Source organism: Somniosus microcephalus, unplaced genomic scaffold (assembly GCF_052327205.1).
Source record: "Somniosus microcephalus isolate GS21.2 unplaced genomic scaffold, FLI_Smic_1.0 scaffold13, whole genome shotgun sequence".
In the NCBI taxonomy this organism is placed as follows: domain Eukaryota; kingdom Metazoa; phylum Chordata; class Chondrichthyes; order Squaliformes; family Somniosidae; genus Somniosus; species Somniosus microcephalus.
In genome coordinates, this window is record NW_028225200.1 from 1,114,853 (window position 1) to 1,139,018 (window position 24,166).

The 24,166-nt window shown below is 50.2% G+C and overlaps 1 protein-coding gene and 1 pseudogene across 2 annotated transcripts in view; both read right to left on the reverse strand.

Annotated features, from left to right (window-relative positions):
* LOC147083944 (uncharacterized) overlaps positions 1–24,166 on the reverse strand; it is an 88,501-nt pseudogene that overhangs the window by 19,380 nt on the left and 44,955 nt on the right. The gene's annotated exons all lie outside the window — the stretch shown is intronic.
* LOC147083948 (uncharacterized) lies at positions 13,826–15,626 on the reverse strand. The gene has a single exon (XM_085980027.1). It carries the CDS (start codon positions 14,955–14,957, stop codon positions 14,289–14,291), a length of 669 nt encoding a protein of 222 aa, XP_085836153.1. The 5' UTR covers positions 14,958–15,626; the 3' UTR covers positions 13,826–14,288.

Genomic DNA, 24,166 nt, shown 5'->3' on the forward strand with positions numbered 1-24,166 from the left:
ACACTTGCCTGCTCCTCCCCCTCTCTCCACACTGTTTAAAGCGACAGGAAGGATCCTGCAAGCTCCCCTCCCCAAGCTCTGCCAGCGGGGGCCGTTTCCTCTGTGCTCGGCTGAAGATCGCTGACCACATCAGGGAGTGGAGATAGCACGGGCCCGAGTAAGGGAACAAACAGCAGCCTCCTCACAGCAGCACATCGCACTAGGACTGTGTCCGCAGATGGGCTTTGTGTCGGGTAAGTTCAGCGGCAGTCGGGGCTGTTTGTACGAGACAGATTGAAGCAGGAAATATTTCCGGAACATGGAGTGAGTGGGGGAAGGGAGAGGCCATTCTCGGGCTGTGTGTGTACAGTGTAAGGTAACATAGGAAGTAAATCACCTCGCTGCAGTCATCAGCGAACATCCCCATTTCTGACCTCTTGTTGGAGGGAAGGTCGTTGATGAAGCAGCTGAAGATGGTTGGGCCTAGGACACTGCCCTGAGGAACTCCTGCAGCGATGTCTTGGGGCTGAGATGATTGACCTTCAATCACCACAGCCAATCTTCCTTTGTGCTAGGTATGACTCCAGCCATTGGAGGTTCCTCCGCCCCCCCCCCAACCGATTCCCATTGACTTCAGTTTTACTAGGGCTCCTTGATGCCACAGTTGGTCAAATGCAGCCTTGATGCCGAGGGCAGTCACTCTCACCTCCCCTCACCTCCCCTTCACCTGACGAAGGAGCAGCGCTCCGAAAGCTTGTGATTTCAAATAAAACTGTTGGACTATAACCTGGTGTTGTGTGACTTCTTACATTTGCCCCTCACCTCTGGTATTCAGCTCCTTTGTCCATGTTTGGACCAAGGCTGTAATGAGGTTGGGAGCCGAACTGTCTTGGCGGAACCCAAACTGGGCATCATTGAGCAGGTTATTGGTGAGTAAGTGCTACTTGATAGCACTGTCGATGAGACCTTCTATCACTTTGCTGATCATTGAGGGTAGACTGATGGGGCGGTAATTGGCCAGGTTAGATTTGTCCTGCTTTTTGTGGACAGGACATACCTGGGCAGTTTTCCACATTGTCGGATAGATGCCAGCGTTGTAGCTGTACTGGAACAGCTTGGCTAGAGGCGTGGCTAGTTGTCAGGTGTTTGCTGTATCCAGTATGCTCAACCCTTTCTTGAAATCAGGTGGAGTGAATGGAATGGGCTGGTGGAACAGGCTGGAGGGGCTGAATGGCCTCCTCCTGACAATATGTTCCGATGTAGTCCTCCCACCACTGGGAGCGATAGTGATGCGTTCGTGCGACATCGCTCTCCCGCGCAGGTGCAGTACCACTCCCTTTCTCTCTCCCGCGCAGGCGCTGTGACGCAGACTTGCACTCCCGCGCAGGCGCAGTGCCGCTCCTTGCACTCCGGCGCAGGCGCAGTGCCGCTCCCTTACTCTTTCCCGTGCAGGCGCAGTGCCGCTCCCTTTCTCTCTTCCACGCAGGCGCAGTGCCGCTCCTTGCACTCCGGCGCAGGCACAGTTCCGCTCCCTTACGCACTCCCGCGCAGGCGCAGTGCCGCGCCCTTGCTCTCTCTATCTCTCTCTCTCTCCCGCGCAGGCGCAGTGCCGCTCCCCTGCCCTCCTGTGCAGGCGCAGTGCCGCTCCCTTTCTCGCCCTCCGGCACAGGCGCAGTGCCGTCCCTTTCTCTCTCTCTCTCTCTCTCCCGCGCAGGCGCAGTGCTGCTCCCCTGCTGATCATGGGTTTGCTGTGTGCTGGGCCGGTCAGAAACAGGCTTGTTGCCCGGGTTACAGGGCCTGTTCTGTGACTGAGGGAACTCGGCTCCATTCAGCACCCGGCCCGACAACGGCTGCTCAGCCCTGAGTTTAGATCACAGCGAGGGAGGGTCACAGGGTCACCGCTCCGGGCAGTAACTCCGCACAGAAAATGGCGCATTTCCGCCCAGAGCAGTGAGAATGGGGGAGTCTCAGGAGGCCGGAAATTTAGTGAGGAAAATCTCCAAACTAAGCACACAGCCCCGCAACTGGGGATCTGAGGAAAATCTCCAAATTAAACACACAGCCCCGCAACTGGGGATCTAAGGAAAATCTCCAAACTAAACACACAGCCCCGCAACTGGGGATCTGAGGAAAATCTCCAAACTAAACACACAGCCCCGCAACTGGGGATCTGAGGAAAATCTCCAAACTAAACACACAGCCCCGCAACTGGGGATCTGAGGAAAATCTCCAAACTAAACACACAGCCCCGCAACTGGGGATCTGAGGAAAATCTCCAAACTAAACACACAGCCCCGCAACTGGGGATCTGAGGAAAATCTTCAAACTAAACACACAGCCCCGCAACTGGGGATCTGAGGAAAATCTCCAAACTAAACACACAGCCCCGCAACTGGGGATCTGAGGAAAATCTCCAAACTAAACACACAGCCCCGCAACTGGGGATCTGAGGAAAATCTCCAAACTAAACACACAGCCCCGCAACTGGGGATCTGAGGAAAATCTCCAAACTAAACAAACAGCCCCGCAACTGGGGATCTGAGGAAAGGCACAAAATCAAACAAATACTCGGCCTTGAAATTGAATTATTAGTAAGCTGATTAAAAGTCTACATTATATTATTTCACGTTTTCAATATTGTTCTTATTTTCTGCTTTGCCACAATTAGATGTCCCGGTGAGAGATGGTGTGATTGAGGAAGGTGCTCAGCTCGAAGTAAACAGGGATTGTAGACTGAGGAACAACAGCAGGTGAACCAGCACAGGATTGTGAGAGCACCAACCGGAGAGAACCCTTCCGATTCAAAGAGCTTCCAGAGATCGACTGTGGAACAAGGTCAAAGAGAATGTCCCATTGACTCAGATACACACTGGTCCTGGTGATGGACTGGGGAGAAAGGTCAGAGAGAGTCCCATTGACTCAGATACAAACTGGTCCTGGAGATGGACTGGGGAGAAAGGTCAGAGAGAGTCCCATTGACTCAGATACACACTGGTCCTGGAGATGGACTGGGGAGAAAGGTCAGAGATTCCCATTGACTCAGATACACAGTGGTCCTGGAGATGGACTGGGGAGAATGGTCAGAGAGAGTCCCATTGACTCAGATACACACTGGTCCTGGAGATGGACTGGGGAGAAAGGTCAGAGAGAGTCCCATTGACTCAGATACACACTGGTCCGGGAGATGGACTGGGGAGAAAGGTCAGAGAGAGTCCCATTGACTCAGATACACACTGGTCCGGGAGATGGACTGGGGAGAAAGGTCAGAGAGAGTCCCATTGGCTCAGATACACACTGGTCCTGGAGATGCACTAGGGGGAAAGGTCAGAGAGAGTCCCATTGACTCAGATACACACTGGTCCTGGAGATGGACTGGGGAGAAAGGTCAGAGAGAGTCCCATTGACTCAGATACACACTAGTCCTGGAGATGGACTGGGGAGAAAGGTCAGAGAGAGTCCCATTGACTCAGATACACACTAGTCCTGGAGATGGACTGGGGAGAAAGGTCAGAGAGAGTCCCATTGACTCAGATACACACTGGTCCTGGAGATGCACTGGGGGGAAAGGTCAGAGAGAGTCCCATTGACTCAGATACACACTGGTCCTGGAGATGGACTGGGGTGAAAGGTCAGAGAGAGTCCCATTGACTCAGATACACACTGGTCCTGGAGATGGACTGGGGAGAAAGGTCAGAGAGAGTCCCATTGACTCAGATACACACTGGTCCTGGAGATGGACTGGGGTGAAAGGTCAGAGAGAGTCCCATTGACTCAGATACACACTGGTCCTGGAGATGGACTGGGGAGAAAGGTCAGAGAGAGTCCCATTGACTCAGATACAAACTGGTCCTGGAGATGGACTGTGGAGAAAGGTCAGAGAGAGTCCCATTGACTCAGATACACACTGGTCCTGGAGATGGACTGGGGTGAAAGGTCAGAGAGAGTCCCATTGACTCCGATACACACTGGTCCTGGAGATGGACTGGGGAGAAAGGTCAGAGAGAGTCCCATTGACTCAGATACACACTGGTCCTGGAGATGGACTGTGGAGAAAGGTCAGAGAGAGCCCCATTGACTCAGATACACACTGGTCCTGGAGATGGACTGGGGACCCATTGACTCAGATACACACTGGTCCTGGAGATGGACTGGGGAGAAAGGTCAGAGGGAGTCCCATTGACTCAGATACACACCGGTCCTGGAGATGGACTGGGGAGAAAGGTCAGAGAGAGTCCCAATGACTCAGATACACACTGGTCCTGGAGATGGACCGGGGAGAAAGGTCAGAGAGAGTCCCATTGACTCAGACACACACGTCCTGGAGATGGACGCTCCCGCACTCGCCCCCTGACCCTCCCGCACTCGCCCCCTGACCCTCCCGCACTCGCCCCCTGACCCTCCCGCACTCGCCCCCTGACCCTCCCGCACTCGCCCCCTGACCCTCCCGCACTCGCCCCCTGACCCTCCCGCACTCGCCCCCTGACCCTCCCGCACTCGCCCCCTGACCCTCCCGCACTCGCCCCCTGACCCTCCTGCACGCGCCCGACACTCCCGCACACGCCCCGACCCTCCCGCACGCGCCCCCTGACCCTCCCGCACGCGCCCCCTGACCCTCCCGCACGCGCCCCCTGACCCCCCCGCACGCGCCCCCTGACCCCCCCGCACGCGCCCCCTGACCCCCCCGCACGCGCCCCCTGACACCCCCGCACGCGCCCCCTGACACCCCCGCACGCGCCCCCTGACCCCCCCCGCACTCGCCCCCTGACCCCCCCGCACGCGCCCCCTGACCCCCCCGCACGCGCCCCCTGACCCCCCCGCATGCGCCCCCTGACCCTCCCGCACTCGCCCTGATGGGGCTCTTCTCAAGTACACCATGCGGTGCAATAAAACACCCCCAGAATCAAGGCCCTGCTCCTGGGGAAGGTGATCAGGCCCCAGGAACCAGTACAAGTGAATAAAGTCAGGGTCAAGACCCTGCTCCTGGGGAAGGTGATCAGGCCCCAGGAACCAGTACAAGTGAAGCGACTCCTTCTCCCGGAGACTTATTAAACGTGAATACGCCAAGAGTTGACCAAAAATCAGGTTAGTAATATTAATCAAGGAGTCAATTTCTGCTATAAGGAGGGATGATACCTTAGCAGGTTCCTCTAATGAGGCCATATGGGTAGAACTTAAAAACAAAAAGGGGGCAAGCACTTTGCTGGGAGTGTACTATAGGCCCCCATACAGTAAGGGGGAGATAGAGGAACAGATATGTCGGCAAATCTCAGAGAAGTGTAGAAATAATAGGGTAATAATTGTTGGGGATTTCAACTTCCCCAATATTAACTGGGATAGTCAGAGTGTGAAAGGCTTAGAGGGTGTGGAATTCTTAAAGTGCATCCAGGAGAACTTTTTCAGCCAACATGTAGAAAGTCCTACAAGAGAGGGGCGGTACTGGACCTAATTCGAGGGAATGTAGCAGGGCACGTGGTAGAAGGGTTAGTAGGAGAGCATTTTGGTGACAGTGACCATAATTCGGTGAGATTTAAAGTAGTTATGGAAAAGGACAAAGATGGACTGGAAATAAAGGATCTAAATTGGGGGAAGGCCAATTTTAATATGATAAGGCAGGATCTGGCCAAAGTGGACTGGGATCAACTACTTGTAGGAAAATCCACATCAGAGCAGTGGGCGTCTTTCAGAAAGGAAATAGAGAGAGTACAACGCCAACATGTTCCTGTAAAGGTCAAGGGTGGGACCAACAAGCCCAGGGAACCCTGGATGTCAAGGGACATACAAGAATGGATTAGGAAAAAAAGGGGGGCTTTTGGCAGATACAAAGGACTAAAAACACTGGAAGCCCTAGAGGAGTATAGAAAGTGCAGGGGGGTACTTAAAAAAGAAATTAGGAGAACGAAGAGGGGTCATGAAAAAACACTGGCAGGCAAAATAAAGGAAAATCCCAAGGTGTTTTATTAGTATATTAAGGGCAAGAGGATAACCAGGGAAAGAGTAGAGCCCATTAGGGACCAAAGTGGCAATCTGTGTGTAGAGCCAGAAGATGAAGGTGAGGTTTTAAATTAATATTTTGCATCTGTGTTCACTATGGAGAACGACGATGCAGGCATAGAAATCAGGCAGGGGGGATTGTGATATACTTGTACAATTTAGTATTGAGAGGGAGGAGGTACTAGTGGTTTTAGCAGGCTTAAAAGTGGATAAACCCCCAGGCCCAGACGAGATGTATCCCAGGCTGCTGTGTGAGGCAAGGGAGGAGATTGCAGGGGCTCTGACACAAATTTTCAGAACCTCTCTGGCCATAGTGGAGGTGCCGGAGGACAGCTAACGTAGTACCATTATTCAACAAGGGTAGTAGGGATAAACCAGGGAATTACAGGCCAGTGAGCCTAACATCAGTGGTAGGGAAATTATTGGAAAAAATTCTGAGGGACAGAATTAGTCTCCACTTAGAGAGGCAAGGATTAATCAAGGATAGTCAGCATGGCTTTGTCAGGGGGAGATCATGTCTAACCAATTTGATTGAATTTTGAGAGGGGGTGACTAGGTGTGTGGATGAGGGTAGTGCAGTTGATGTAGTCTACATGGACTTTAGTAAGGCTTTTGACAAAGTCCCACATGGGAGATTGGTCAAGAAGGTAAGAACCCATGGGATCCAGGGCAATTTGGCACATTGGATCCAAAATTGGCTTAGTGGCAGGAGGTAGAGGGTGATGGTTGAAGGTTGTTTTTGTGACTGGAAGCCTGTGTCCAGTGGTGTACCGCAGGGATCGGTGCTGGGTCCTTTGCTGTTTGTCGTGTACATTAATGATTTAGATATGAATGTAGGCGGTATGATCAGTAAGTTCGCAGATGACACAAAAATTGGTGGAGTGGTAAATAGCAAGGAGAGAAGCCTCAGGCTACAGGACGATATAGACGGGTTGGTCAGATGGGCAGAACAGTGGCAAATGGAATTTAACCCTGAAAAGTGTGAGGTGATGCATTTTGGGAGGACTAACAAGGCAAGGGAATACACAATGAATGGTAGGACCCTAGGAAGGACAGAGGATCAGAGGGACCTTGGTGTGCATGTACATAGATCCCTGAAGGCAGCAGGACAGGTGGATAAGGTGGTTAAAAAGGCATATGGGATACTTGGTTTCAATAGCCGAGGCATAGAATATAAGAGCAGGGAGGTTATGATGGAGCTGTACAAAATGCTAGTTAGGCCACAGCTGGAGTACTGTGTGCAGTTCTGGTAGCCACAATATAGGAAGGATGCGATTGCATTGGAGAGGGTGCAGAGGAGATTCACCAGGATGTTACCTGGGCTGGAGCGCTTCAGATATGAAGAGAGACTGGACAGGCTGGGGTTGTTTTCGTTAGAGCAGAGAAGGCTGAGGGGGGACCTGATTGAGGTGTACAAAATTATGAGGGTTATAGATAGGGGAGATAGAAAGGAACTTTTTCCCTTAGTAGAGGGGTCAATAACCAGGGGGCATAGTTTCAAAGTAAGGGGCAGGAGGTTTCGAGGGGATTTGAGGAAAAACTTTTTCACCCAGAGGGTGGTTGGAATCTGGAACTCACTGCCTGAAAGGGTGGTAGAGGCAGGAACCCTCACAACATTCAAGAAGCATTTAGATGAGCTCTTGAAATGCCATAGCATACAAGGCTACGGACCAAGTGCTGGAAAATGGGATTAGAATAGTCAGGGCTTGATGGACGGCGCAGACACGATGGGCCGAAGGGCCTCTTTCTGTGCTGTATAACTCTATCGGCTGAAAATTCAGTAGCCTTAGCGCCTCATTTGAGGCGCTAGAGGGCCTTGCGCCGGAGTTATGGCCAGTAGTGAAATTCCCTGGGGCCCTAAATCGGCGTTGCTCCGGTAGCGCTGCGCCGGCACCGATGACGTCATCGGTGTGCGCAGCGTCCCGGTTGCCGTGGTAACCCGCCCGAACTCCGAAATTGAGTTGCGGCCGCCTCGCCCGTGGCAGCTGCAACCAGCGTTTTGTCAGAGGTGCCTTACTGCAGTTAGCGCCGGCGCATTAAAGGCCCCGCGGCGGCCGGCCGCTTTCCCGCCGGCCGCCTGCCCGCAGCTCCCTCCCCGGACTTCTCTCCCCCCCCCCCCCCCGGAACAGATGCAAGCCCGGCACTTGTCCGAGGTGCCGGGCTCATTTTTAAGCAGATTTGCGCGGGCCGCGGCCGGGTGCAGGCAGCTCCTCCTTAACGGAAGGAGGAGGCCTGCACTTCCCCAGCCTGCCGCACCGCATCGGGTGCCGCAGCGCCGGAATTCCGGCGCGAAACGGCAGTTAGCGCCCTTTTCCAGGCGCTAAGACCCTTCAGTAGCGCCGGCAGCCGTTTGGGCGCGGCGCCACTGAATTTTTGGCGCGCGCAGGGGACTTAGCGCCTGCACTAATTTCTGGCGCTAAAGCCCTGGCTAAGCCAAAACCCAATTTTTAGCCCTATGACTCTAACTCTGAGCCGAAGTTCCTCGAGCTGCAGACACTTCTGGTCACCACACTTTAGGAAGGATGTGAAGGCCCTTGAGAGGGTGCAGAGGAGATTTACCAGAATGGTTCCGGGGATGGGGGATCTTAGCTCCAAGGACAGGTTGGAGAAGCTGGATTTGTTTTCATTAGGGCAAAGGAGGTTGTGGTGTGATTTGACAGAGGTGTACAAGATTATGATGGGTTTGGATAGGCTAGACGGTGAAAGGCTGTTCCCACTAGTTGATGGTACAAGGACTAGGGGACACAGAATTAAGCTTTTGGTCAAGAGATACAGGGGGGGATGTGAGGAAAAACTTTTTTACGCAGCGAGTGATGAGGACCTGGAACTCGCTGCCGACGGAAGTGGTGGAAGCGGAGACACTCAATGTTTTCAAGGGGAGACTGGATCAGCACTTGAGGGAAATAAACTTGCAGGGCTACGGGGATAGAGCGGGGGAGTGGGACTGACTGGATTGTATACAGAGAGCTGGCACGGACTCGATGGGCCGAATGGCCTCCTTCTGTGCCTCTATGACTCTATGTGGTTGCTGTGGATCACACTGGGGTCCACCAGCTCCCACATGCTACAGCTGCAACACATCACCTGCCCGGCCATCTCTATTGTATTTTATTTAACTAATTAGGTTTTCAAGTTTTGAAATACCCAATTGTCTATTAATAGTTTTTAATCTAGGTAATAATCTTGTTTAATTTATAACATTTAGCTATATGCTTTAGGTCTTTACTGTAACTTAGCCCACAGTCCTAATTAAACCCGAGTTGTTTATATTTTTTCACGTATCAAGCAGCACCTCTTACCCCCACCTCATCGAATTCGCTCACTCACCCAATTCCCGAGTTAAGTACTCTGTAGAAGCCGTACTCCGTAGAACTGGACTCCGTGCTACTTACCTCCCAAACATTTCTCCTTCCGCACTCAAAAGGCCGATGAATTTCAGGTCCTGACGAATGGAGTGACTCTCTGAGATCTCGATGTGAAGTTTGGTTTGAGTTTCCCCGTCTGTCAATCCTGCCCTTCTCACAGCCTGTGAAAGGAGTTTCCAAAAGCCATCACTGAGAGTCCAGGACAGAAATTGACAACATTCTCCCCCAGCAACAATTCTCTTGTCCTCACCCAATCACGTTCCCTTAGCAACAAGGTATTGAAACTTCTTTTATACATTCTCGCAAAATATTACACACAGGTGTCTTCAACCAATCTCGCTCCCCCAGCAACAACTCCCCGGTCCTCACAGGATACTAGTTTGGCAACATAAAATGATATGGAACCTTCCAGAACTTTGGGCACTTTTTAATGGTTAATTACAAAATGGGCAGTTTTGCAGTTACCAATTACTGTAACTCAGCAATACACACAATTCTGATTCATCGACTTTGCATTATAGAATAGTAGAATTACATTAATACATCCAAAGGGCTTCCAGCAAATAGTTTGCAGAAGGCTGCACCACTGAATAAATGTGAAATATTTAGTGTTTCCCACATTCAATAACTGTTCATTTTATTTTGCCTCATTTGAACACATTAATCTGACTGGCTGAAGGGCACTGATGTAATTTGATTGGAGGCCTTCTATCAATTATCTTGCCTACCCTCAATCTGGCAAGAAACTACTTAAAAATGTCGACTATTCCTCAATTCAATTAATGTCAAGCACAATGGTTTTAATGGGAACAGTCACAAACAGTTAATTCCTGCCCCTTGCCCACCACAACAGCACTTAGACATACTATGGGGAATCCTCATGGGACAAAGATGGAAGCTTTGTGAATTTAACACAAAATGAGGGCAGCGAATGTTGCAAAGCCTAAAGGGGAATTACAGGTTGTGTCCCAAGCTGAGCCACCCCGTCTTAAGCTGAGTTTGTTTTGTCTTGTTTCTTATTTACAAGTTCACTTCTTACAATACATTCTTTAATTCTTTATGTTGCTGCTTTAAGCTATATAATTTTCACCCTAACAGATATGTACTTGAAGTGCCGTAACCTACAAGGCTGCGGACCAAGTGCTGGAAAGTGGGATTAGGGAGGATAGCTCTTTGTCGGCCAGCACGGACAAGATGGGCCGAATGGCCTCCTTCTGTGCTGTAAATTTCTATGATTCTATGATTCATTGATCATCCCATTCCCAAGCTGACTCTGTGTTAACACCTCAGATGAGCCGTCGCACGTAGGGTGACTCCCTCAACCTGTTCTCCCGGTTACAGAACCAGTTTGTCTCTCTCAGGAATGCCCAAGGCTCTGTTGTCTGGGCACCAACTCACTCGTGACCTCACATGTTGCAACAAGTCTGCTGCCCGAGCAGTTTGCAGTGTTATTAGGTCTGTGGGTCTCTTAGCAACCACCTCCCTTATCTAGGCAAAGGGCCCAACTCCTGACTTTGGGTGTTATCATTCCAAACTTCAGCATTCTCTGTCTTTTAGCTTCAATCTGTCTGTGTCCACCCAGTGACAACACTGAGCTCCTCCCTCCAACCACTGACACTCGCCCTCTTGCTGAGAAAGAAAGACTTGCATTTATATAGCACCTTTCGCAACCTCAGGACATCCCAGAGCGCTTTACAGCCAATGATGTACTTCTGAAGTGTAGTCACTGTTGTAATGTAGGAAACACGGCAGCCAATTGGCGCACAGCAAGCTCCCACAAACAGCAATGTGACAATGACCAGATAATCTATTTCAGTGATGTTGATTGAGGGATAAATATTGGCCCCAGGACACCGGGGAGAACTCCCCTGCTCTTCTTCAATGTAGTGCCATGGGATCTTTTACATCCACCTGAAAGAGCAGACGGGGGCCTCGGTTTAACATCTCATCCGAAAGACGGCACCTCTGACAGTGCAGCACTCTCTCAGTACTGGAGTGTCAGCCTAGATTTTTATGCTCAAGTCTCTGGACTGGGACTTGAACCCACGACCTTCTGACTCAGAGGTGAGAGTGCTGCCCACTGAGCTAAAGTGCCTGGAGCTAAGCCAGCTGGGATACTTGACATAGGATTACATCGGATATACGGCACAGAAACAGGCCATTCGGCCCAACCAGTCCATGGCGGTGTTTATGCTCCACTCGAGCCTCCTCCCGTCTTTCCTCATCTAAATCTATCAGCATAACCCTCGATTCCCTTCTCCCTCAGATGCTTGTCTAGCCTCCCCTTAAATGCATCGATACTATTCGCTTCAACCACTCCCTGTGGCAGCGAGTTCCACATTCTCACCACTCTCTGGGTAAAGAAGTTTCTTCTGAATTCCCTATTGGATTTCTTGGTGACTATCTTATATTGAGGCCTCTAGTTATGCTCTTCCCCACAAGTGGAAACATTCTCTCTGTATCCACTCTATCAACATTTTTCATAATTTTAAAGACCTCTATTAGGTCACCCCTCAGCCTTCTGTTTTCAAGAGAAAAGAGACCCAGCCTGTTCATCCTTTCCTGATATGTATACCCTCGCATTTCTGGTATCATCCTTGTAAATCTTCTCTGCACCCTCTCCAGTGCCTCTATATCCTTTTTATAATATGGCGACCAGAACTGTACGCAGTACTCCAAGTGTGGTCTAACCAAGGTTCGATACAGGTTTAGCATAACTTCACTACTTTTCAATTCTATCCCTCGAGAAATAAACCCTAGTGCTTGGTTTGCTTTTTTTATGGCCTTGCTAACCTGTGTCGCAACTTTTAGTGATTTGTGTATTTGTACTCCGAGATCCCTTTGTTCCTCTACCCCACCTAGACTCGCACCCTCCAAGTGATAAGTGACCTCCCCATTCTTCATACCAAAATATAATACCTCACATTTATCTGTTCAGCCTTGGTCACTCTGCAAAAACTCTGAAATGTTTAATAATGAAATCAGGGAGTCAAAAAGCTCAGGTGAGGCAGTTTAAAAAGACAGTCCCTGACCAGAGATTGCTGGATGCTGACACTCGGTGCCCACGAGGACAGAATGTCCCATTCCCCAGGCACAGACATCCAGCACCTCGATCACAGCAACAATTCACAAAACAATAGCAATATAACTTGGAGCAGAGACGGTTAAGTGGAGCTGTGATCGAGGTGCTCAAAATTATGAGGGGATTTGATCGAGCAAACAAAGAGAAGCTGTTGTCACTGGCAGGAGGGTCGGTAACGAGAGGACACAGATTTCAGATCATTGGCAACAGAATCTAGAGAGGAAATGAGGACACTTTTTTTTACACAGTGAATTGTGATGATCTGGAATGCACTGCCTGAATGGGAGGTGGAAGCAGATTCAATAGTAACTTTCAAAAGGGAATTGGATATATACTAAAGGCAGAAATTTGCAGGGCTGTGGGGAAAGAGCAGGGCAGTGGGACTAATTGCATCGCTCTTTCAGAGAGCCGGCACCAGCACGATGGGCCGAAAGGCATCCTACTGTGCTCTATGATTCTCTAACATCAGCTTCTCTCTGCTCACGAGTACTGAGAGAACAGGGAATAATCTTAAAATCCAGCCCAGATATTGGGGGCTCTTAACATTAACAAGCCCCAGTTGCCTGAATTAACATGGTTCCCTCCTGGATGTGATTAAAGGCATCGGAAACAGTGGAATCGACCCACCGCAGTCAAAATGTGGACACTCTGGTGTGTCAGCGGGTGGGATACACCAGGGAATCCCTTTCCACACACTGAGGTTGACTCTAATGATCAGGAGTCCCAGGATTTCAGATACCAGATAATCAAGCTCACAAGAACACAAATTGTCTCTCCAGACTTTATTAAGAGCGCTGCATAACACAGATCGGGTGATAATTCCCTCAATCTGGAGAATAGAAGTACAGTGGATTCACGCGCGATCTTCTCGAGTCTGTTCCAACTGACAACGGCTTAAGTGGCCTGTTCTTATACACAAGCTTGGTTACCGCTCAGGAAATGGGATTGTTTGGACCCGTCTGTTGGCCGCCTGCTGAACTCCTGCTAATTCAGGGAATTTAGTCCATCTGTGACCAGACTATAACCACAAGCCCGTCTGGTTATCACACCTATATGGTCCGTGAGGTTATTATTATTCACACCCAGACGTTGTGCCTTCACTTGTCTGGCACTTCATCCCATAACACGGGTACAGGGGCTCAGTAATGTTTCATTCATCAGAAAAAGACAAAGTACAATATACTGGTCAGCTTAACAGAATCTCATCATATTTATGTGGCTCTAAATATAAAAGTCACTAATAAATCCAGGAGGGAATTCAGGAGAAACTTCTTTACCCAGCGAGTGCTAGAATGGGGAACTTGTTACCACAAGGAGTGGTTGAGGTGAACAGCACAGATGGATTTATGGGGAAGCCACACAAGGGAGAAAGGAATGGGAGGAGATGTTGATCGGGTTAATTGAAATAGGGTGGGTGTGGGGCATAAACACCGGCATGGACCAGTTGGGCCGAATGGCCTGTTTCTGTGCTGTACATTCTATGTAACACCATCTAAGGATAAGGGGTAAGCTATTTCGGACTGAAATGAGGAGGAATTTCTTCACCCAGAGAGTGGTGAACCTGTGGAATTCTCTACCACAGAAGGCAGTAGAGGCCAATTCATTAAATATATTCAAGAAGGAGTTAGATATATTTCTTAAGGCTAAAGGGATCAAGGGATATGGGGAGAAAGCAGGGACAGGGTACTGAATTTGGATGATCAGCCATGATCTCATTGAATGGCAGAGCAGTCTCGAGGGGCCGAATGGCCTACTCCTGCTCCTATCTTCTATGTTTCTATGAAGAGTGAAACAAAGGGAATCATCAGCACAACAATCTTAAAGATTAAACAGCAGTACAAGAATTTATAAAACATTCATCCATTCCACGTTCATATCACCCCAGCTGTCTGCAGGGCCCTGCGCTGCAGAACAGTGTGAACTTGCTGGTGTTTCAGCAGTTTCGAGGACCAAGTGAATCCCTTCCCACACACAGAGCAGGTGAACGGTCTCTCCCTAGTGTGAACTCGCTGGTGTCCGTTCAGATTCCTGGAGCTTTTAAAGCTCATCCCACAGTCAGAACATGTAAATGGTCTCTGATCGGAGTGAACTCGCTGGTGTTGCTTCAGATCTTCAGAGGTTTTAAAGCTCATCCCACAGACAGAACATTTAAATAGTCTCTCATCAGTGTGATATCGCTGGTGTTTCAGTAGGTTGGATGACTGAGTGAATCCCTTCCCACACATGGAGCAGGTGAATGACCTCTCCCCGGTGTGAACTTGCTGGTGTGTCAGTAGGTGGGATGACCGAGTGAATCCCTTCCCACACACAGAGCAGGTGAATGGTCTCTCCCCAGTGTGAACTCGCTGGTGTCCGCTCAGATTCCTGGAGCTTTTAAAGCTCATCCCACAGACAGAACATGTAAACGGTCTCTCATCAGTGTGAACTTGCTGGTGTGTCAGTAGGTTGGATGACCGAGCGAATCCCTTCCCACACACGGAGCAGATGAATGGCCTCTTTCCTGCTCTCTCCAGCTGGTGTCCCTTCAGCTCCTGGGACATTTGAAAGCTTTTCCCACAGTCGGACTGTTTCACCGGCCGCTCCCCAGTGTGAACTCGCTGGTGTGCCAGCAGATTCAAGGACCGAGTGAATCTCTTCCCACACACTGAGCAGGTGAACAGAATCTCTCCTGCTCGTGTCTCTTCAGATCCTGGGACCTTATAAATCTCTTCCCACAGTCAGAACATTTAATCGGTCTCTCATCACTGTGAACAAGCTGGTGTCTCAGGAGGGTGGCAGAATGAGAGAATCGCTTCAAAAACACAGAGCAGGTCAACGGTCTCTAATCGGCGTGGACAAGCTGGTGTCTCAGCAGCACGGAGGGTGCAATTAATCCCTTCCCACACACGGAGTGGGTTAAAGGTCTCTCCCTCGTGTGAATTTGCTGGTGTATCATCGGAGCGGATGACTGAGTGAATCCCTTCCACACACGGGGCCAGTGAACGGGCTCTCCCCAGTGAGTAGCCACTGGTGTCTCTTTGGGTACTTGGAGATTTTGAAGCTCTTCCCACACTCAGAACATTTAAAAGGTCTCTCATCAGTGTGAACTCTCTGGGGTGCCAGCAGATTGGAGGAACGATTGAATCAGGTCCTGATGAATCGAGCGACTCTGTCTGTTCTTGACGTGATGTTCGGTCTGAGCTTCCTGTCTGTAAATGCTCCACTTCTAAAACCCTGTTAAAGGAGTGCAGAAAGGGGTAAGAGGGAGAATGTTGTCTCATGTCTCCCTTTCCCAGCCCAGGGGCAGTGAAGCTGATTTTCAGGCCCCAGCTGCTGCACAGGTTGGTTGAAAGGATCAACAGTAATGGCGGCTGCAATCCCCACAAGACCCCGCGCTCCAGAAAGCGCTCCGGCCGCCGCGCTGAGTTGTGACTGACCCCGCGCATGCGCCCCATGGCCCCGCCCTCTCGTGCTCCACAGGCGCCCGGCCCGCACTGCGCATGCTCAGCACACCCCCTGGGCCCCTGTCAATCATCCTCCCCCGTGCCTGCGCGCTGGGCCCCTGAGCTCCAGGCTGCCGCGCGGGACTTTCTTTGTAAAGTCGGTGTTGGTGAAGAGCCGCAATCAGTGAGGGAAAGTGAGTTTTGCGAGGGGGCGGAGTGAACCGCAGCACGTGATCGCGGGGCCTGTGACTGACGGGAGCTCTGACCAATAGGAAGAGCACGGGCGGAGCTGACTGGTGGCGGGTCCTCCAACCAATGGCGGCGTGGCAAGGAGGCGGGGCCTCCTCTCCAGCTCAGGTGCGCTGGGTCCGATTGTGACGCGCTGTCCCCAGGTGAGAGCAGCTCAGTCAGCACAGAGCTGGGGCTGGAATCTGGGAGAGGGGCCGCAGGCAGCGGGCCTAGCAAAGGGGTAATCACTGATTGAATAATAAACAGGGGTAAGGGGACACTAACCTCACATCATATATATCTATAGCATAAGTAGACAGATTTTAAGCCAAACAATGGGACCGATGGCTGCAATTCCTGTGCCATGCGGGAACTCCGGGACGCTTCATGTGTCCTGGTGAACCACGTGTGCAGGAAGCACCTCCCATGGCAGGAACTCGCGCTCAGGGTCTCTGAGCTTGGGGAGTGGCTGGAGTCACTGCTGGGCAGACGGGAGGCTGAGAGTTTCCTGGAGCGCACGTTCCAGGAGGTGGTCACCCCGCAGCCACACAGAGTTTGTGGGAATTGTAACTGGGTGGCCAGCCAGCAGGATTTGAGGAGGCAAGGCAGTGCAGGAATCCCCCGGGAGTGCGGCGCTCTCAAACCGGTTTTCAGTGCTGAATCCCGGTGAGGGTGACGACACCTCAGGGGGAGAGTGCAGTCTAGAGCCCATCCACTGCACTGTGGGGCAAGGCCAATTTCAGTGGGGTGAGAATGGATCTGGCCCAGGTAAATTGGAATCAAAGATTGGCAGGAAAAACTGTAGAGGAACAATGGGCTGCCTTTGAAGAGGAAATAATTCGGGTACAGTCGATGTACATTCCCACTAAGGGGAAATGTAGGGCAACTAAAGTCAGAGCTCCCTGGATGACGAAAGAGATAGAGAGTAAGATGAAGCAGAAAAAGAGCATGTATGACAGATGTCAGGTCGAGAATACATCTGAGAATCAGGCTAAATATAGAAAGTTCAGAGGAGAAGTGAAAAAGAAAATACGAGGGGCAAAGAGAGGGTATGAGAATAGAATGGCAGCTAACATAAAGGGTAATCCAAAAGTCTTCTATAGGCATATAAATAGTAAACGGGTAGTAAGAGGAGGGGTGGGGCTGATTAGGGACCAAAAAGGAGACCTACGCACGGAGGCAGAGGGTATGGCCGAGGTACTAAATCAGTACTTTGCATCTGTCTTCACCAAGGAAGATGCTGCCATAGACATAGTGAAGGAGGAGGTCGAGGAGATACTGGATGGGATAAAATTAATAAAGACAAGGTACTAGAAAGGCTGGCTGTACTTAAAGTAGATAAGTCACCAGGACCGGATGGGAAGCATCCTAGTACGGTGAACGAAGTGAAGGAAGAAATTGCAGAGGTACTGGCCATAACCTTCCAAATCCTCATTAGAAACTGGGGTTGGTGCCAGAGGACTGGAGAATTGCAAATGTCACACCCTTGTTCAAAAAAGGGTGTAAGGACAAACCCAGCAACCACGGGCCAGTCAGTTTGACCTCGGTAGTGGGGAAGCTTTTAGAAACAAAAATCAGGGACAAAATTAACAGTGTGGATTAATTAAGAGATTAGCGTGCAAAGTTAAGGCACATGGGATTGGGGGCAAGGTATTGACTTGGATAGAGAACTGGTTGGCGGACAGAAAACAAAGAGTTGGAATAAATGGGTCATTTTCCGAGTGGCAGGCAGTGACTAGTGGGGTACCGCAAGGATCGGTCCTTGGACCCCAGCTGTTCACAATATATATTAATGATCTGGACGAGGGAATTGGATGTAATATCTCCAAATTTGCAGACGACACAAAGCTGGGTGGGAGGGTATACTGTGAGGAGGATGTCGTGAAACTCCAGTATGATTTGGACAGGTTGGGTGATTGGGCAGAAACATGGCAAATGCACGATAATGTGGATAAATGTGAGGTTATCCACTTTGGTGGCAAAAACAGGAAGGCAGATTATTATTTGAATGGCAATAGATTGGGAGAAGGGGAAGTGCAAAGAGACCTGGGTGTTCTTGTGCACCAGTCGCTGAAGGTAAGCATGCAGGTGCAGCAGGCGGTTAAGAAGGCAAATAGTGTGTTGGCCTTCGTAGCAAGAGGGTTCGAGTACAAGAACAAGGATGTCTTGCTGCAGTTGTACAGGGCCTTGGTGAGACTACACCTTGAATATTGTGTGCAGTTTTGGTCGCCTTACCTGAGGAAGGACGTTCTTGCCATGGAGGGAGTGCAGCGAAGATTCACCAGGCTGATACCTGGGATGGCAGGAATGACGTATGAGGAGAGATTGTGTTGATTGGGCTTATACTCACTGGAGTTTAGAAGATTGAGAGGGGATCTCATCGAAACCTATAAAATTCTGTCAGGCCTGGACAGACTAGATGCAGGAAGGATGTTTATGATGGCCGGGGAGTCCAGAACCAGGGGTCATAGTCTAAGGATAAGGGGTAAGCCATTTAGGACTGAGATGAGGAGCAATTTCTTCACCCAGAGAGTGGTGAACCTGTGGAATTCTCTGCCACAGAGGGCAGTTGAGGCCAATTCATTAAATATATTCAAGAAAGAGTTGGATATATTTCTTAAGGCTAAAGGGATCAAGGGATATGGGGAGAAGGCAGGGACAGGGTACTGAATTTCCAACATCTGCAGTATTTTGCTATCGTACTGAATTTGGATGATCAGCCATGATCTCATTGAATGGCGGAGCGGGCTCAAAGGGCTGAATGGCCTACTCCTGCTCCTATCTTCTATGTTTCTATGTTTCTATGTACAGGGCATAATTTCAAAATTTGCAGATGACACAGAACTTGGAAGTGTAGTGAACAGTGAGGAAGATAGTGATAGACTTCAAGTGGACATAGACAGGCTGGTGGAATGGGCGGACATGTGACAGATTAAATTTAATGCAGAAAAATGTGAAGTGATACATTTTGGTAGAAAGAATGAGGAGAGGAAATATAAACTAAAGGGTACAATCCTAAAGTGGGTGCATGAACAGAGAGACCTGGGGTTATATGTGCACAAATCGTTGAAGGTGGCAGGGCAGGTTGAGAAAGCAGTTAAAAAAGCCTACGGGAACCTGGGCTTCATGAATAGAGGTATAGAGTACAAGTGTGGAAATTATGATGAACCTTTATAAAACACTAGTTCGGCCTCAACTGGAGTATTGTGTCCAATCCTGGGCACCGCACTTTAGGAAGGATGTGAAGGCCTTAGAGAGGGTGCAGAAAAGATTTACGAGAATGATTCCAGGGATGAGAGACTTCAGTTACATTGATAGACTGGAGAAGTTGGGGTTGTTCTCCTTGGAGCAGAGAAGATTGAGAGGAGATTTGATAGAGGTGTTCAAAATCAAGAGGGGTCTGGACAGAGTAGATAGAGAGAAACTCTTCCAATTGGCAGAAGGGGTCGAGAACCAGAGGACACAGATTTAAGGTGATTGACAAAAGAACCAAAGGCGACATGAGGAAAAACTTTTTGATGCAGCGAGTGGTTAGGATCTGGAATGCACTGCCTGAAAGGGTGGTGGAGGCAGATTCAATCACCGCTTTCAAAAGGGAATTGGATAAGTACCTGAAAGAGAAATATTGCAGGGCTTCAGATTCCTGGGGCAGGAGGGACCAGTTCTGGGGCATAGATAAGGGAGAACCAGTGGATGTGGTGTATTTGGAATTTCAGAACGCTTTCAATAAGGTCACGCAGAAGAGATTAGCGTGTAAAGTTAAGGCACATGGGATTGGGGGCAAGGTACTGACTTGGATAAAGAACTGGTTGGCAGACAGGAAGCAAAGAGTTGGAATAAACGGCTGTTTTTCCGAGCGGCAGGCAGTGACTAGTGGGGTACCGCAGGGATCGGTCCTAGGACCCCAGCTATTCACAATATATATAAATGATCTAGACGAGAGAACTAGATGTAATATCTCCAAGTTTGCAGACGACACAAAGCTGGGTGGGCGTGTGTGCTGTGAGGAGGATGCCGAGAAACTCCAGTATGATTTGGACAGGTTGGGTGATTGGGCAGAAGCATGGCAGATGCAGTATAATGTGGATAAATGCGAGGTTATCCACTTTGGTGGCAAAAACAGGAAGGCAGATTATTATCTGAATGGCAATAGATTGGGAGAAGGGGAAGTGCAATGAGACCTGGGTGTTCTTGTGCACCAGTCGCTGAAGGGAAGCATGCAGGTGCAGCAGGCGGTTGAGAAGGCAAATGGTATGTTGGCCTTCATAGCGAGAGGGTTCGAGTACAGGAACAAGGTTGTCTTGCTGCAGTTGTACAGGGCCTTGGTGAGACCACACCTTGAGTATTGAATATTGAAACTTATAAAATTCTGACAGGACTGGATAGACTAGATGCAGGAAGGATGTTCCCGATGGTCGGGGAGTCCAGAAACAGGGGTCACAGTCTAAAGATAAGGGGTAAGCCATTTAGGACAGAGATGAGGAGGAATTTCTTCACCCAGAGAGTGGTGAACCTGTGGAATTCTCTACAACAGAAGGCAGTAGAGGCCAATACATTAAATATATTCAAGAAGGAGTTGGATATATTTCTTAAGGCTAAAGGGATCAAGGGATATGGGGAGAAGGCAGGGACCGGGTACTGAATTTGGATGATGAGCCATGATCGCATTGAATGGCGGAGCAGGCTCGAGGGGCCGAATGGCCTACTCCTGCTCCTATCTTCTATGTTTCTATGAACCCCAGGACCAGACCCCTATGGGGACTAGGTATGCAGATCTAGGCGCAAAACTAGCTGCGGAAGAAATGCAACCAGAGGACGCGTTCAAAAATGAAATAAATATGGTCATGATAGTCAGTGGGGTACAGGAAGTGAATATAATGGAGCTACAAGAAAATACTAGTAAAGAGCAAAAGGAGAAATGGAGACAAGCTGGCGCGCAATTACAAGATGGAATTTGGAAATGGGCCTCACGTAACCAGGTGGTGGCACCGGAATGTTGTAGACAACAACTGATGGCGCTATACCATGGTGTAACACATGGTCCACCCCAGGACGAACGACCGGACTGACCCCCTATGAACTAATGACAGGACGAACTATGAGACTACCAGAGGATTTGGCTGGAGGGGTGGGAGAACCAGGACTTGAACAAGATAGATTAAGGCGATACTTAGTACAACTAAATCAGGAGGTACAAGCACTAAATAAAGAAGTAAGGAACCAACAACAGATTAAAGATATAGAAAGGCAGAATGCTGGACTTAACCAGACGAGTTGCCCAGAATAGGTCAACAAGTAATGACGCAAGTTATCGGAAGAAAGGGAATGGGGCCCGTTGGATGGGGCCATGTACTGTATTAATGACAAGTGATACATGTGGTTGTCTACAGGAACCGATGGGTATGTGATGGAAGCAATGGACCCAGGTGAAACCATTTAACACTAAAGACCCCCATTCTACCCTCTCCTCTAGGGGAAAGAGCTCGGAAGACAACCAGACCTCTGTTTAAATTACAGATAAACATGGATCCAGTCGACCCTTTATATCAGAGGGTCCGTCTCGGGGAGAAGAAGCTCTCCCGGTTTACCCTTACACCTGAGAACTCATTTTTAATGTGGAAGCAAGTCATCTTCGGTTCCGAGGGACTGCCTAAGAAGAAAGAAGATATAGTTGGAGTAAGACTTCTTTACTCCTGTATTCAAATCCTCTTGTAATGAAGGCCAGCATACCATTTGCCTTCTTAACTACCTTTCACAACCACCGGACGTCACAAAGCGCTTTACAGCCAATGAAGTACTTTTGAAGTGTAGTCACTGTTGTAATGTGGGAAACGCGGCAGCCAATTTGCGCACAGCAAGCTCCCACAAACAGCAATGTGATAATGACCAGATAATCTGTTTTTTCGTCATGATGATTGAAGGATAAATATTGGGCTCAAAACACCGGGGATAACTTCTTTGAAATAGCACCACGGGATCTTTTACGTCCACCTGAGGGGGCAGACGGGGGCCTCGGTTTAACGTCTCATCCGTAGGACGGCACCTCCGACACTGCAGCGCTCCTTCATTACTGCCCCTCCGACAATGCGGCTCTCCCACAACATTGCTTCCCCTGACAGTGCGGCGCTCCCGCAGTACTGCCCCTCCGACGGAACAGCGCTCCCTCAGTACTGCCCCTCCGACGGAACAGCGCTCCCTCAGTACTGCCCCTCCGACAGTGCGGCGCTCCCTCAGCACTGCCACTCCGACAGAACAGCGCTCCCTCAGTACTGCCCCTCCAACAATGTGGCGCTCCCTCAGTACTGTCCCTCCGACAATGCGGCGCTCCCTCAGTACTGCCCCTCCGACAGTGCGGCGCTCCCTCAGTACTGTCCCTCCGACAGTGTGGCGCTCCCTCAGTACTGCCCCTCCGACAGTGCAGCGCTCCCTCAGTACTGCCCCTCCGACAGTGCGGCGCTCCCTCAGCACCACACTGGAGTGTCAGCCTCGCTTTATGTGCTCAATTCCCTGGAGCGGGATTTGAACCCACAACCTTCTGACTCTGCTATCCACTGAGCCACAGCTGACTCCAGTCTTTTACACAGTTTCATCATAACTTCCTTGCTTTTGCACTCTACGCCTCTCCTAAAGCAGGGGAGTTATGATGAATTGTTAAACAGTTTTTTTTGCAGAGTGACCAAGGCTGTCTGTATTGCGCATTTGAAAGCAGCTTGTATTGTGAAGCTTGTGCCCCTTTGCCAGGCCCGCTGCCTGCGGCCCCTCTCCCAGATTCCAGCCCCAGCTCTGTGCTGACTGAGCTGCTCTCACCTGGGGACAGCGCGTCACAATCGGACCCAGCGCACCTGAGCTGGAGAGGAGGCCCCGCCCCCTTGCCGCGCCGCCATTGCTTGGAGGACCAGGCCGCCCAGTTCAGTCCTCCCACCTCAGCCCTCTTCCTATTGGTCAGAGGTCCCGTCAGTCACAAGCCCGGGTCGGGCCTCAATCGACCTGATTAGGCCTCTTCCTGTGATTACGTCACAATCGGGCCCCAGCCTCAGCGCCGGGGAGGAAGGTCCCGCCCCCTCGCCGCGCCGCCATTGGTTGGAGGACCAGGCCGCCCAGTTCAGTCCTCCCAGCTCAGCCCTCTTCCTATTGGTCAGCGCTCCCGTCAGTCAGAATCACATTGTTCCGGCTCACTCCGCCACCCCGCGCGGGTCAATCCGCTCCATTCGGCGTCCCCGGAAGTACCGCCCGCCCGACTCTCAGGTTTGGTTTTTCTCGTATTTTTTACTTTATAATCTCGCTCTCCGCTCCCCCCGGTCACCTCGATTTAAATCGATTCCCCAACACTTGACTTTACCGCGGCCGCTGATTCCGCCTCTTTCCCGGGCCCGGCCTTCCGTCTTCGCTGCAAAGGCCCCGCGCAGGCGCACTGGCAGCCTCGTTTTGTGGTGGGGCCGAATGAGCATGCGCGGACCCGCCTCTCCACATTTAAAGGGACACCCACCCCCTCCACATTTAAAGGGACACCCACCCCTCCACATTTAAAGGGACACCCACCCATCCACTTTTAAAGGGACACCCACCCCCTCCACATTTAAAGGGGCACCCACCCCTGCCACATTTAAAGGGACACCTACCTCCTCCACATTTAAAGGAACTCCCTCCCCCCGTCTCATGTCCTCTGCTGTGGAGCAGGAATTCCTGGAGTGTTTACGGGATGGTTTCCTGGACCAATATGTTGAGGAACCAACCAGAGATCAGGCCATCTTAGACTGGGTATTATGTAACGAGAAAGGATTAATTAGCAATCTTGTTGTACGAGGCCCCTTAGGTCAGAGTGATCATAATATGATCGAATTCTTCATTAAGATGGAGAATGAAGTTGTTGACTCAGAGACTAGGGTCCTAAATTTAAATAAAGGGAACTACGATGGTCTGAGGAGCGAGTTGTGTAGGATTGATTGGGGAAAGTCACTCAAAGGGTTGACGGTGGATAGGCAATGGCAAACATTCAAAGACCGCATGGATGAACTGCAGAATTTGTTCATCCCAGTTTGGCATAAAAATAAAACAAAAAAGGTGACTCAACCGTGGCTAACAAGGCAAATTAGGGATAG